General features: G+C 38.5%; 2 protein-coding genes across 10 annotated transcripts in view; one reads left to right on the top strand and one right to left on the bottom strand.

Moving 5' to 3' along the window:
• LOC134225134 (semaphorin-5A) overlaps nucleotides 1-13524 on the top strand; it is a 659484-nt gene extending 645960 nt beyond the window's left edge. For all 8 annotated transcript variants that reach the window (XM_062704952.1, XM_062704953.1, XM_062704956.1 and 5 more), the window contains 5 exons: nucleotides 46-1646; nucleotides 1707-1874; nucleotides 1942-2097; nucleotides 2159-2364; nucleotides 11221-13524. In XM_062704952.1, the coding sequence (XP_062560936.1) occupies nucleotides 46-1646; nucleotides 1707-1874; nucleotides 1942-2097; nucleotides 2159-2364; nucleotides 11221-11478 (2389 nt within the window). In that variant the 3' untranslated portion in view covers nucleotides 11479-13524. The remainder of the gene's footprint in view (nucleotides 1-45; nucleotides 1647-1706; nucleotides 1875-1941; nucleotides 2098-2158; nucleotides 2365-11220) is intronic.
• The window catches only part of LOC134225145 (uncharacterized), an 83454-nt gene that overhangs the window by 33768 nt on the left and 34513 nt on the right, over nucleotides 1-15173 (bottom strand). The window lies entirely within an intron of this gene.

Below are 15173 nucleotides of genomic sequence, written 5' to 3'. Positions count from 1 at the left end.
TACAGCTTATATTTAACGAGTTTTTAATCATAACAACATCAACAGGAACAGCATCCATGGTTCAGCAATCTGTGCTTTTAATATGTCTGCCATCCACTCTGCCTTTTCTGGAGCGTTTAAATACCAGGAATCACTAGGTTCCGCATGGCATCGACAGGATGCTCAGCATCGTGATCATTTCGAATGTCATGCTGGACCAACGGCCCGTCATGTATCGCTGATAGACTCGTCCAAGTACCAGCTGATGGATCAAGCAGTTCAGCCGATCATCGGTCAACCACTGCACTATGCCAAACTGGAGCGGTTCAATCTCATAGCGATTGACGTTATTCCGACCAAACTTCATGAACGAGTTCACGTTATTTACGTAGCAACGGACGCAGGCCTCATCAAAAAGATCTCCGTGCTTCCCCGTACCAAAACAACTTGTGTTGTTGAAATTTGGCGACCTGAACCCAGCAAAGAAACTAAAATCCGAACGATCCAATACGTGAAAGAAACTGACTCGTTATATGTTGGCACAGATATGGCCCTGAGTCGAATTTCTTCGCATCACTGTAATCGTCACTTGTCCAGGTTGAGTTGCCTAAACTCCATGGATCCCTACTGTGGATGGAACGAATTACAGGAAGCTTGCACAATTGCACCCAGTGGAGATACCCTGGCCAAATATTGGATTCAAAATGCTACGGAATGTCCAGTTCTAACTGCACCCGTTGACGGGGGATGGTCTGCATGGTCCGAATGGAACAAATGTGCACAATCCAATGGACAAGTTCATCCGACTAATGTGAATGAAGATTTTTCCAGCAACGCCGATTCTTGCCTCTGCAGGACTCGAACTTGCGATAACCCATCGCCTAAGAATGGGGGGCGGTCGTGTACGGGGGTGAATATAGCCGTTACAAACTGTACCATTCATGGAGGTTGGACCGATTGGTCGGCGTGGTCAGCTTGCTCGCAAACCTGCGGAATGGCCGTCAAGACAAGACGCCGAACATGCGGTAATCCTAAGCCCGCTCATGGCGGTAGAGTTTGTGTTGGCCCGGATCGGGCGGAGATCTACTGTTCTCATCTGCCCCCGTGCCCTGCTCCCAAGCAACCACCAATCGATGGAGGTTGGGGTCCGTGGGGAGTATGGGGAGAGTGCAGTGCCCCTTGCGGAGGTGGATACCGTATCCGACGACGTAAATGCGACAATCCGACACCTCATAATGGTGGCATGGAGTGTCCGGGATGTCATTTAGATTACGAGGTGTGTAATAATCATCACTGTCAGGACGTGAAGCGAACTGGGGCATGGACGCCATGGCTTACAGTGTCCAATGGAACACTACCCAACGGAGGTTACATCGAGAAAAGATTTAGATATACTTGCAAAGCGCCTATTGCGGATGCATCACTGTTGAAAATTAGCCCGAAAGAAGAAACCAGGGTGTGCCACGCCGACGGATCCTGTCAAAGGTCGAGCGACATGGCGCACAGCGGAAGCGAAAGCGAAGATGGATGGACAGAGTGGACCTCGTGGAGTAGTTGTAGCGCTTCCTGTGGTAGCGGTCAACAGTTCCGAACAAGAATTTGTGAGAAGACTGACTGTGACGGAAGTAACAAAATGGTCCGTGCTTGCAACATTCAGCCTTGTAAAGGTATGCATGTTTATCGACTGTTTTTAAGCCTCCAAAGTATAAAATTCATCAATTTTACAGGAGAATGGGGATGCTGGAGTGATTGGTCACCTTGTTCGGTGACCTGTGGACTTGGTTCGAAAACTCGTTCACGTCAGTGTTTGTCGATGTCGGGGAATGTGATCTTCGGTAACGATTGCGAAGGACAAAATATGCAGTACGACACTTGTGAGATGCCGAGCTGCGACTGTAAGTTAATCACTTCAAAGAAACTCATGTACATATTTACTTAATATGCCTTTGAAATCGATTTTAGCATTCCTTGGTTGGGGTGAATGGAGCGAATGGTCTTCATGTAACATCGATGATGAAAAGGTCCGAACCAGAAAATGTCTTGTAACGAATTCGAATCCAAAAATGTGTCAGGGCAGCGATCGCGAGATTCGCAAGTGCCACGTGGAAATGAGTAACGGTAAGTACTGAACACTCTCGATGATCTTCCTATGAAATAAATGTTACGTGTATTTTTCTAGAAATTCCTCACGCCTTGACAGCAGGAACTTCTTCGGTAACGGTAATCGTTTTAGGAGTTATAGTTCTCATCATCATTTTCTGTGCTGGATCTGTTTTCATTACCATACATCTTATGAACAAGAAGACAAAGGGAATGAAAGCTATACAGGGATCACCATGCTATGGATCCTACCCGAATCAGTACTCTTCGCTGCCGACAAAAGACGTAAGTTTTTTTTCCTTTGTTTGTCAAGATCTTGAGCCTAGTTGATCCATTCCGCAAAGACGTGAGTTTTGCTATTTTGCACTTTTGCAACCATTGTAGAGTATGATGGGGCAAGATGGGTCGCCTAAGGCGAACCCTGAATATCTCAAAACAGAAACATTTCAATTCAAATTTTCAACAAGGATCTATAAAAATAGCTCATAATCTGTAAGCCAGAGGTATGAAATAACGAAAACTCCACTTTTTATTCCATTTCGAGTCATTAAAGTAGAAGTCTATTTTTCTGTCAGTAAAAAAATGACGGGGTAACATGGGTCAAACAGCGGGGCAAGATGGGTCACCTTTAAATGCTGCTAAATGCTGCAATGAATAATGTTTTCATTCTCAATATTGAATTACACACAGATATATAGCTTTATTGCCAATGATTATATTGAATAAAAACCCAGATTAATCCACCTAGCGGTGATGGTGCCTTTCTCGTTCGTTCAAAAGGTTTGGAAAAATCTTAAATAACACCAATATGTGGATTGGTTTTATTTTTCATATTTTTTTATATGCATAAAAAAAATTCTCGCCAAACGCAATTTGTTGCAAACAAATTGGATGAGCATAAGAGCAAAAAATGGCATTTTATTTTGTAGTTTTAAAATTAGTATTTTTGCCATAACTTTTGACCCAATTGTACGATCCGGCCAAGTTTCTATAGGAAACAATGGGACAAGATTCTGCGTCGAATGCAATCTGTTGCGAGCGACCTGAGAAGCACACATCTTGCACATCAATCACAGTAACTTATATATGACCGGATTCAGTCACTATATGGTTACTGCAACCAGATTTGTTGAACTTGTGTTGCTTGGGGGGAATAGATGAAGTCTAAGTGCTGAAAAAATGAGCTAGACTTTTTTGAACTCTTTTTCACAATAAATAGTAATTTGACCATAATATCTAAGCCCATAGTCCGATCTGGCCAATTTTCAATAAGAAAATATGAGACATTCTGCGTCGAATGCAATTTAATGCGAGTAAATCGGTTGATAATAAGTGCCCGAAAAATGAGTGATATTTTTTTAGCGATTTTTCCATTAAAAAAATGGTATAATTTTCGATCCCATAGTCCGATATGGCCAATTTTCAATAGGAAACAACGGGACAGGATTCTACGTCGAATGCAACTTGTTGTGAGCAAATCGGTTAAGGATAAGTGCCCGAAAAATGAGTGACATTTTTTACGCGATTTTTTCGTAGGATTTTGTATTTTGGCCATAACTTTCAATCCCATAGTCCAATGTGGCCAATTTCAAATAGGAAACAATGGGACAGGATTCTGCGTCGAATGCAACTTGTTGCGAGCAAATCGGTTGAGGATAAATGCCCGAAAAATGAGTGACATTTTTCACGCGATTTTTTCGTAGGATTTTGTATTTTGGCCATAACTTTCGATCCCATAGTTCGATCTGGCCAATTTGAAAAAGGAGACAGTGGGACAGGATTCTGCGTCGAATGCAATTTGTTGCGAGCAAATCGGTTGAGGATAAGTGCCCGAAAAATGAGTGACATTTTTTACATGATTTTTTCGTATGATTTTGTGTTTTGGCCATAACTTTCGATCCCATAGTTCGATCTGGCCAATTTCAAATAGGAAACAATGGGACAGGGTTCTGCGTCGAATGCAATTTGTTGCGAGCAAATCGGTTGAGAATAAGTGCCCGAAAAATTAGTGACATTTTTTTAGCGATTTTTCCATAAAAAATGGTATAATTTTCGATCCCATAGTCCGATATGGCCAATTTTCAATTGGAAACAACGGGACAGGATTCTACGTCGAATGCAACTTGTGAGCAAATCGGTTGAGGATATGTGCCCGAAAAATGAATGACATTTTTACGCGATTTTTCGTAGGGTTTTGCATTTTGGCCATAACTTTCGATCCCATAGTTCGATCTGGCCAATTTCAAATAGGAAATAATGGGACAGGATTCTGCGTCGAATGCAGCTTGTTGCGAGCAAATCGCTTGAGGATAAGTACCCGAAAAAAGAGTGACATTTTTTACACGATTTATTCGTATGATTTTGTGTTCTGGGCATTTCTTTTTGATCCCATAGTCCGATCTGGCCAATTTCAAATAGGAAACAATGGGACAGGATTCTGCGTCGAATGCAACTTGTTGCGAGCAAATCAGTTGAGGATAAGTGCCCGAAAAATGAGTGACATTTTTTACGCGATTTTTTCGTAGGATTTTGTATTTTGGCCATGACTGGCAGTCCCATAGTGCGAGGGGGGCAATTTCAAAGTGGAAACAAGGGGACAGGATTCTGCGTCGAATGCAATTTGTTGCGAGCAAATCGGTTGAGGATAAATGCCCGAAAAATGAGTGACATTTTTCACGCGATTTTCGTAGGATTTTGTATTTTGGCCATAACTTTCGATCCCATAGTTCGATCTGGCCAATTTGAAAAGGAGACAGTGGGAAAGGATTCTGCGTCGAATGCAACTTGTTGCGAGCAAATCGGTTGAGAATAAGTGTCCGAAAAATGAGTGACATTTTTTACATGATTTTTTCGTATGATTTTGTATTTTGGCCATAACTTTCGATCCCATAGTTCGATCTGGCCAATTTCAAATAGGAAACAATGGGACAGGGTTCTGCGTCGAATGCAATTTGTTGCGAGCAAATCGGTTGAGAATAAGTGCCCGAAAAATTAGTGACATTTTTTTAGCGATTTTTCCATAAAAAATGGTATAATTTTCGATCCCATAGTCCGATATGGCCAATTTTCAATTGGAAACAACGGGACAGGATTCTACGTCGAATGCAACTTGTTGTGAGCAAATCGGTTGAGGATAAGTGCCCGAAAAATGAGTGACATTTTTTACGCGATTTTTTCGTAGGGTTTTGCATTTTGGCCATAACTTTCGATCCCATAGTTCGATCTGGCCAATTTCAAATAGGAAATAATGGGACAGGATTCTGCGTCGAATGCAACTTGTTGCGAGCAAATCGGTTGAGAATAATTGCCCAAAAAGTGAGAAAGACTTTTTAATGTGATTTTTTCGTATGATTTTGTGTTTTGGCCATAACTTTTGATCCCATAGTCCGATCTGGCCAATTTCAAATAGGAAACAATGGGACAGGATTCTGCGTCGAATGCAACTTGTTGCGAGCAAATCGGTTGAGGATAAGTGCCCGAAAAATGAGTGACATTTTTTACGCGATTTTTTCGTAGGATTTTGTATTTTGGCCATAACTTTCAATCCCATAGTCCGATGTGGCCAATTTCAAATAGGAAACAATGGGACAGGATTCTGCGTCGAATGCAATTTGTTGCGAGCAAATCGGTTGAGGATAAATGCCCGAAAAATGAGTGACATTTTTCACGCGATTTTTTCGTAGGATTTTGTATTTTGGCCATAACTTTCGATCCCATAGTTCGATCTGGCCAATTTGAAAAAGGAGACAGTGGGACAGGATTCTGCGTCGAATGCAATTTGTTGCGAGCAAATCGGTTGAGGATAAGTGCCCGAAAAATGAGTGACATTTTTTACATGATTTTTTCGTATGATTTTGTGTTTTGGCCATAACTTTCGATCCCATAGTTCGATCTGGCCAATTTCAAATAGGAAACAATGGGACAGGGTTCTGCGTCGAATGCAATTTGTTGCGAGCAAATCGGTTGAGAATAAGTGCCCGAAAGTGACATTTTTTTAGCGATTTTTCCATAAAAAATGGTATAATTTTCGATCCCATAGTCCGATATGGCCAATTTTCAATTGGAAACAACGGGACAGGATTCTGCGTCGAATGCAATTTGTTGCGAGCAAATCGGTTGAGAATAAGTGCCCGAAAAATGAGTGACATTTTTTACGCGATTTTTTCACAGGATTTTGTATTTTGGCCATAACTTTCGATCCCATAGTTCGATCTGGCCAATTTCAAATAGAAACCAATGGGACAGGATTCTGCGTCGAATGCAACTTGTTGCGAGCAAATCGGTTGAGGATAAGTGTCCGAAAAATGAGTGACATTTTTTACATGATTTTTTCGTATGATTTTGTGTTTTGGCCATAACTTTTGATCTCATAGTCCGATCTGGCCAATTTCAAATAGGAAACAATGGGACAGGATTCTGCGTCGAATGCAACTTGTTGCGAGCAAATCGGTTGAGGATAAGTGCCCGAAAAATGAGTGACATTTTTTACGCGATTTTTTCGTAGGATTTTGTATTTTGGCCATAACTTTCGATCCCATAGTTCGATCTGGCCAATTTCAAATAGGAAACAATGGGACAGGATTCTGCGTCGAATGCAATTTGTTGCGAGCAAATCGGTTGAGAATAAGTGCCCGAAAAATGAGTGACATTTTTACGCGATTTTTTCGTATGAATTTGTATTTTGGCCATAACTCTCGATCCCATAGTTCGATCTGGCCAATTTCAAATAGGAAACAATGGGACAGGATTCTGCGTCGAATGCAATTTGTTGCGAGCAAATCGGTTGTGGATAGGTGCCCGAAAAATGAGTGACATTTTATTGAGTAGTTTTGCGCACACACACACACACACATACACACACACACACACACACACACAGACATCACCTCAATTCGTCGAGCTGAGTCGATTGGTATATAACACTATGGGTCTCCGGGCCTTCTATAAAAAGTTTGTTTTTGGAGCGATCATATAGCCTTTACCGTATACTTAGTATACGAGAAAGGCAAAAATAATGTTTGAGCCTTCTAAATCCATTCCAAATCTATCCATATCCAATCCAATACCAATCCTCATCCAATCCAAATCCAATAAAATTCGAATCCGAATCCAATTCAAATCCAATCCAATTCAAATCTCATCCTAATATTATCCAAATCTAACCTAAAGTCAATATTAATCCAAATGCAAGCCAAAGCCAATCTTCATCCAAATGCAATCCAAATCCCATATAAATCCAAATTCATTTCAAATCTCATCCAAAACAATTCAAATCCAATTGAAATTCATTCCAAATATTGCTCAAATGCATTTCAAATCCAATCCAATTCAAATCCAATACAATTCCAATCCTATCCAAATCTAATTCAAATCCAATCCAAACGAAAGCCAATCCGAACCCAATCCAAATCCAAATTCATTCAAAATCTAATCCCAATTCTAATCTAATTCAAAGCCAATCCTAATAAAAATGCAGTCCAAATTCAATTCAAATCTCATCCAAATCCAATTGAAAAACAATCCAAAACCAATCCAAATCTAAGCCAAATCTAACTCATACCCAACGCATCCAAATGTAATCCAAATTTTATTCAAATCCAATCCACATCCATCCAAATCTAATCTAATTCAAATCCATCCATATCCAATCTTAATCATATCCAAATCCATCCAATCCAATCCAAATGCAATCCACGACCACATCAAATCCAAATCCAAATATAATCTCAATTCAATCCCAATCCATTTAAAATCTAATCTACTTTCAATCTCAATCATATACAAATTCATTCTTAATCCAAATCTAAACATTTTCAAATTCAACTCAAATCCCAATCCCATCAAAATCCAAACAAACTTCAATCCAATCCAAAGCATATCCAAATGCAGGCTAAATCCAATCTGAATTCAATCGCAATTCGTTCTTCATCCAATCCAAATCTAATTCGAATTCGATCCAAATCTAATCTCAGCGCTGGTACCAATGCCGCTCAAAATAGTGACTTTACACGGAAGAAAAAGAGTACCCAACGTTGAGACTTTTCAACTTACTTTTGAGTTATTTTTTCTCTTCTTTTTCGAGGTTGGGTGAATTGAACTCACTATTGGGTAGTTTATTTCTTCCGTGTAGATACCAACGTTGACGAAAATGGAGACCAAATAGTGGCTTTCAGCTGCAGAAAAATTGACCATATAGAAACTTGCAGTCAGTGTTGAGGAAAATTCAAAATCTCAAATCTCTAGGGTTATCCAAATCATCCGATTGACTCACCCTAGGATCTTTCGGTTAATGAATAAAACTGGTTGATATCGTATGAAAAACTCAAGCGCGGTTGCTGTCGTTCATAATCGCAAATCAGTTTGCTGGAGCGCAAGGACGCGATGAATTAGATTTGGAATGAATTTACCTTTAACATTGCTTTAGGGTAACCGTACCCTTAGTGGAGATAACACCAATAGTGAAGGTAGTGGGGTTTTAATGATATTAGTTTATCTATTGACTAAGCTGTTAACGCTGTAAATTTCCCATAATTATCATTTTTTTTTTAAATAATTTTCTTATGTGGATCTACTAAAACCTCCACTATTGGTACCGTTACCTTAAGTGGTAGAAAGGTAACACAAATTGACATAATAACTAGGCAGTGAGTGACCTTCCTTAATAGTGCCGAACCGAACCATATCCATATGACAAATGGTGAGTGATTCGATTGTGCGTCCAATTTGAGAATCTTGGGCTTATTCAGTAGCCGCTAAGTTGCGAAGGCCGACGGAGGTCCTTCGTAACTTAGTTGGCTAAATCAGTCTAGCGCACGGTGTGTTTGTCCGAAGAGGCCTATTTTCAAAAAAATCAGTATCTCTAAAACACGCACTACCCGAAAGCAGGGTTTCTTACCCCATTCCCGGCCTAACATGCGTACGACTGCATTATTAAATTGATATTTATGACAGGAAGCAACTTTTTCTGAAATTTGTAGGCTGTATAATACTGCATTGGGGTTCACTTCTGCTTAAAAAATAGCTATTCGTGGTAAATATCGTTCAAAGAAGCTGTTATTTGATTTAAATTTACGAGGTGCAGCACTCATTTCAGTCATAGCGATTCCCAATCCGGCATACAAAAAACCAGTTCCCGGCCTAAGCAAAATTTCACTCAATCTCTCAACATTTTACTCTCATTCTCTCTCGGGACGGTATAAAATGCGATGTAAACAAAAATATGCACGTTCCACGAAAACAAGATGCCAGATGGTATTATTCATAATCATTTTTACTTGGTTGAGAAGATATATTAACTCATCCAAATTTCTTCCAAATACTTAAAAACAATATTTATTTCACCTTTTAAAATCGAGAGAACTATAAATAACATGATAACGTCAACGTATTAGACACTTTTCCTATTAACGATGAAGGATCATTTTTATAATCCTGGTCTTTTGGCAGCACGGTGCGGCTAGAAGTTCTTAGGCCGAGGTGAATTTTTGTTCGGTTTGTGAATACATTTTAAAATGTATTCTAGTATGTTTAAATAAGTTCTAGTGAAACGAACAAATAAGAATAATTGAAGTGCGGGTGTTTAGAATTATGGTGTGGTGATTAACAGCTTCATGCAATGGTTGTATCGAGCACTGTGACGATTTTCAGGTAGGTGTTTATTTGATAATACCGTTTTGTAAAAGTGGAAAGAATCACTCCGGCTCAGTGGTGTGGCATCGGAGAGTGAAATTTTGAATTCTACATTTTTATTTTCTACAATTGAATCAATTAGGAGTAAAACAAGTGATAGAAAAATATTGAGTATTGTGAAAAATAAATGGTAGACTTTTTAAAAATTATCAACCATAAACCTACGACTTCCAAACAGTTTAAATCATTAGTTTTCTGTGCAGTGAGCCGGGAACCGGGTCCATAGGCCCAAGCAGTGATTTACCCTATAGGTTTTCCTCACGTAGGTGTATTTTTAAAATGTTCTATCGGGGGTCATTTCTCAATATATTTTTGGGAGGGTTAAATCGGTTATCATTTGAGATTTCTATGGAATTTGCACCAAAAATAGTGAAAAAAATAAAAATTGTTCTAGATCCCCCGATAGAACATTTTAGTTTACCCACTATAGAAAAGAAAAGAGCATATACTTTCACGTGGTGGGTGTTTCAGGGATACTGATTTTTGAAAAATATTATTTCCCCATAGACACACCGTGAGCGTACTGAGGGTCGTGGGTTCGAGTCCCATCGATGGAAAAGTGATTACCTCCAATAAATTTTTTGAATAAAAAATCTTCCACATAATGTACATATACACATCTGAGTTTTCAGAACATTTTAAATTAATGTCGGGTGATTTAGTACACATAACATAGACAATTAACTTTGATTGGACAAAACATATATTATTTTCACACGACTGCTTTCAGGTTAAACCGTAGTTAAAAATACCTCACCGTAAAGATATTGAATTTTTCTTCATCTGTGGTCATGCTAGCTAATCAGTGAAAATATTGAAGAAAAGTATGATGAAAAGATTGATGAGCGAAGTATAGACAATATTTCTCTCGTCTGGGGTCTGCTTAAGGACAATTCCTTCAGCTTTGTTTAGCTGTAACGGAGGTTAATTAGGTTTCTTTTAATAAATCCAGAAGTGATAAAATAGACCAGGGATTGAATCCTAAAGAGAATGAGCAAGTCTCTCACTGATCATCTCTGTATACATATACGATATGTAGCATCACGAGAGTGACGTTTTTCGCAAGTTATCATGATTCGGGAGGCTATACCCCATGATAAATTTCTTTTAGAAAGCTCTAAATGCGGGGAGCACTGGCCCCGAAGATGCATTTCAACTTGTTCTACACAGCTGTGCAATAACCAACACGAAATGAGCGAAAACAAAGCGAGAATCACCATTTCTCTGTGGGGGCTGCCTATCCGATTCTGTTTTTTCGCACTTGTATACAAGTTTAATAAATTTGTTATCATGGCTTGTTATGATTCGGAACAGTTTTTGCCTCTCTTTTATCGTTGTTCGTTATCTATTGAGAGCGATTTCTGCAAACCCTGAAATGAACCATTAATAAATTATCTGAATTCACTAAGCTATTCCATTGTCGATTCTCAAAAGAATGTATTTTCATTTTAGTATACCGAGGGCCACAAACCGAAACGCCAGTCATCATTCAACGGTCGAAACGACGCCAGCGGTTCAAAGATATCGAACGGCCACACCACGTTAACCAAGTCAAACAACGTTAATGGAGCGGTGCACGGCAACAACACCCCCAAGGTGCTGGCCAAGTCGTTCAATGACCCGGACACAGCCACCATCAAGCGGAACTCTCACGGCCTGAACAACATCCGCCACGCGCGGCAACTGGAGTTGGAAGAGGAGAAATACTGACCGTCGGATCCTGCGGACACCCCAACCGCAACAGAGACTGTGTGACTTCAAAAGTTTTCAATGTTTAGAAAATCATGGAAATATGTGCATTATGATCTCATCTGCAGGCAGTGTCAGTAAGAAAATAGATTTGCACAAAGCAATCTTTATCACCAGGAGCGATTGTAGCAGAAGAGATTATATCCGTTTGTAAGTACAACGTTAGCTTGCATGCAAGGCGTCAACTCATCGCAGAATATTGAGTTGGAAACGAGCCTCAAAGCTTTCATAAAACCTTTGTTTTATTCATTCGGAGATTGCAAATCTGAGACTACGGACTAGATAATATAACTTTCAAGTTATTTACATGAAAAATGTTGTTGAGGTAGCCCAGTCGTTTCTTGCAAGCCCGTACTCTTAAAGTAGTACATACCTATAAAAGTAATAGAGAGAAGGTCCGTTTTAGCAGCACCCCATCTATTCCCGTTTACAACGTTTATATCCCGCGGCAAAAAAAAAAAACAAACATTTCGATTGTAAGCGTCCAACTCATGAACATTGCAGACAAGAATAGCGGGTACTGCTCCAATCATTCGTTTCCCTACTTCGTATGTTCAGACTTATTACTGCCATCTGATTTTTTATTGTCCAAATGTAATAAATAACAGATGCCGATAGCCAAAAGAGGTTTTAAACTATAGAGAAAGATTATCGCTTCGGTTCCTTTCGTTCTTTCGTCCGAAACATGTTGAGTACAGAATTGTCAAATCGTATTGATGTTTTTTATCACCTCTATTCCAGCCAGTAAAGAGATGTGCCGGGCAGTAACGAAAGCGACAATCTTTCTCTATAGTTTATAAACTCTTTTCGATAGCCTTTTCAGATTACAAGCATTTACCTGGTATTTCGCCTGATATCATATATGATGTCATCGTTCACTCATCTTATTTTCATTAAATGTGTGAAATAAAAATAAGATGAGTGAACGATGACATCAAGATACTCTTTACCATGTCATAATGCTCGCATTTTGAATAGGCTATTAATGTTTTCGCGTTAAATTTATCAGCTATGATCAAAACGTTGTCTGTGCTATAATTTCTTCTAACACTTCATCAGCATAACAAAGTATACAAATATTCAATGGTAAACCATAGCACATTTTCAAAAGATGGTGTATTATTTTCAGAACAAGTAGACTTATACTAAAGAAGACAAAAATCATCAACCTTTTTAAGGGATAAGTCCAAATCGTTTGATCTTTTAATGTTTGAAGTATCTGTTCCATTAAGAATAAACATTCATACATTTACTTTGCAGCATAATTCATAATCATTGTAAATCAAATCTGTTAAACTCAAGGCTGATGAATTTAGGTATAACTTAAACTGTAATTTCAATAGTATTCGCTAGCATTGGTTAGATAACAACTTTCATTTGAAGGATTGAGAATTTTAACAAAAAATGATACCCAACAACGCTTCCCATCGCCGAATAATGATCAAGGGGCTACAAATATTTAACCAAAAGAACGCTATTATACTTACAAATATGTCACGCAGAAAATGTGTAATTTCTACTTATTCAAGTTTAGTTTATTAATGTTTACACAAATCCGGAGCAGATCTGCACCTGGCTTGGCTAACAAATCAAATCATAGGCTGTTTGAGGATAGAAGGAAACTGTTATACTTCATTTCCATTTAACAGTAATTCGTGCCATTAGGGTAGGGACAATTTTTCAAAACATAATGAAACAATTCGACGATATAAAGTACGACTTGTACATAAGAAAAAAATCAATGATTCATAGTTTAACAAAAGAAGAAAAAAGTGGAATCTGATTTCACTCTATATATGGTAGCTCAAATTGAGCAGTTATAAATTTTACTTTAGAAATACTTATACTAGCTAATGCAAGAAAGAATATAATAGTTATAGTGATCAACTGAATTCAAACAAAAGACTTGACTGGAAAAGACGATAGCAATTTTGTAAGCAAAAAAGACAGTTAAAAGTTATAAGATAAGTGGTGAAATAGAAATACAAGACACATTTGTTAAGTTGAGATACGTTTTGTACGTACGCATGCAATCCGAAATCACCGGGCCGTAACAAATCTACGTTGCATAACACTAGGCAATACGTTTATATTGCTGGCTTAAATTTTCAACGTGACGATTACTATATCGAACTCATGAAATCAATGTCAACTCGACTCGTAGAAGGCTTATCCCAGGTTATCCGAGGCTTGTCATAGTTCCTTTATCACAAAGGACCTTTCCATCTACTGACTGGTAGGCTCGAGCGTCCCGTCCTCTACTTCAGACCCATAAAAGGGATTTGAAACAATTCAGTTTCAGGGTGTTAAACTTGTAAAAGAATAGAAGATAGAGGAGGATAGTGTGGTGCGGCTTATTGTTCGTTTCCGGCTCTAGCGACTGTTTTTCTTCTTCTTATTGGTATTACCGTGGAGGTACCATATTCTGCGCATTTAAGAAAATTTTGAAAAAAAATCGTTGTTATCGAGAAACCATAATGATTTATGAATACCTTTATGTAGTAGTTGTGTAACTATAATCCACGGAAGACTATGAATCATTAAAATTTTGATTATATTGACTAAGAACATATATTATTAATCGATTTGTGGATTGCCATATGGTTCCTAATTCTGCGCACACATTTTGAAATGTTCCATATTCTGCGCGCAATGTTCCTAATTCTGCGCACAACAATAAACACTCAGTTTGAGTATTTTTTGTCTCATGAAATGGTTTTGAATATTTATACAAATATATCATTACTTTTGCACGTTTTTAGTACCATGCATGTTTCCTAAAGTCTATCTGACTACAACGTTTTACCGTTCTTGTACGCTAAGTATACGAAAAAAACGTCTACTCCAAAACTTTAATATAAGACCTGGCAAATTAGGCCCAAACCCAGTTGACTCAGCTGTGATTAATTGAGATGATGCCTGTGTGTGCGTGTATGTGTGTATGATGTATGTGCACAAAGATCTTATTCATTTTTGAAGTCCATTATCCGATTGCTCGCCGTTGACATAAGTTGCTTTCGACGATCCATTTTTTCCGTTAGACAACTTTCCAGATCAGTTATTGTGTTCATGCCAATGGTCAAGTCCTGGGTCAAGTCACTGTTTTGCCTTGTTTACTAAAGTTCGCCATTGATGAAAAGGCAATTTTTTATTCCGATCAAATCCGATATTTATATGGAATGGAAATAAATGTAATCCAACGTGAATAATAAGACCAGTCTTACATAAATGCTAATGTTGCCCAAAGTGCTATTTTCTCAAATGTCGAAATGCCAGTCCGACCTAGGAAATCTTCGAGTGGGAAATTATGTCGATTTTTCAGGGAAAATTATACGTGCTAGTCACGTGATATACAGATTAAGATTAGATACCTCGATGTTTAAAAAAACGCTCAGTGGAGATGTGGTGCGTAGGCCAAGTATTAGATATCCCTTGTCTCTTTCCGGATAATCTATCTTCGCATTTTTTTTTTGCTCTTCTTGTTTTATTCTAGCATTTTGAAATATGTTTGCATGCCCAAACAGTTGCTACGTTCAATTTGAGTTGACAAGCCAGGGTTATTGTACCTATGCATTCCGCGCGCACAATTAGGAACAGAAATTAAATTTTGTGCCATATTCTGCGCAACATAAAATGCTTTCTATAAGATAGAGATT

This window comes from Armigeres subalbatus, chromosome 3, assembly GCF_024139115.2.
Source record: "Armigeres subalbatus isolate Guangzhou_Male chromosome 3, GZ_Asu_2, whole genome shotgun sequence".
Classification (NCBI taxonomy): Eukaryota; Metazoa; Arthropoda; class Insecta; order Diptera; family Culicidae; genus Armigeres; species Armigeres subalbatus.
This window is presented reverse-complemented; position numbering and strand designations above follow the sequence as displayed.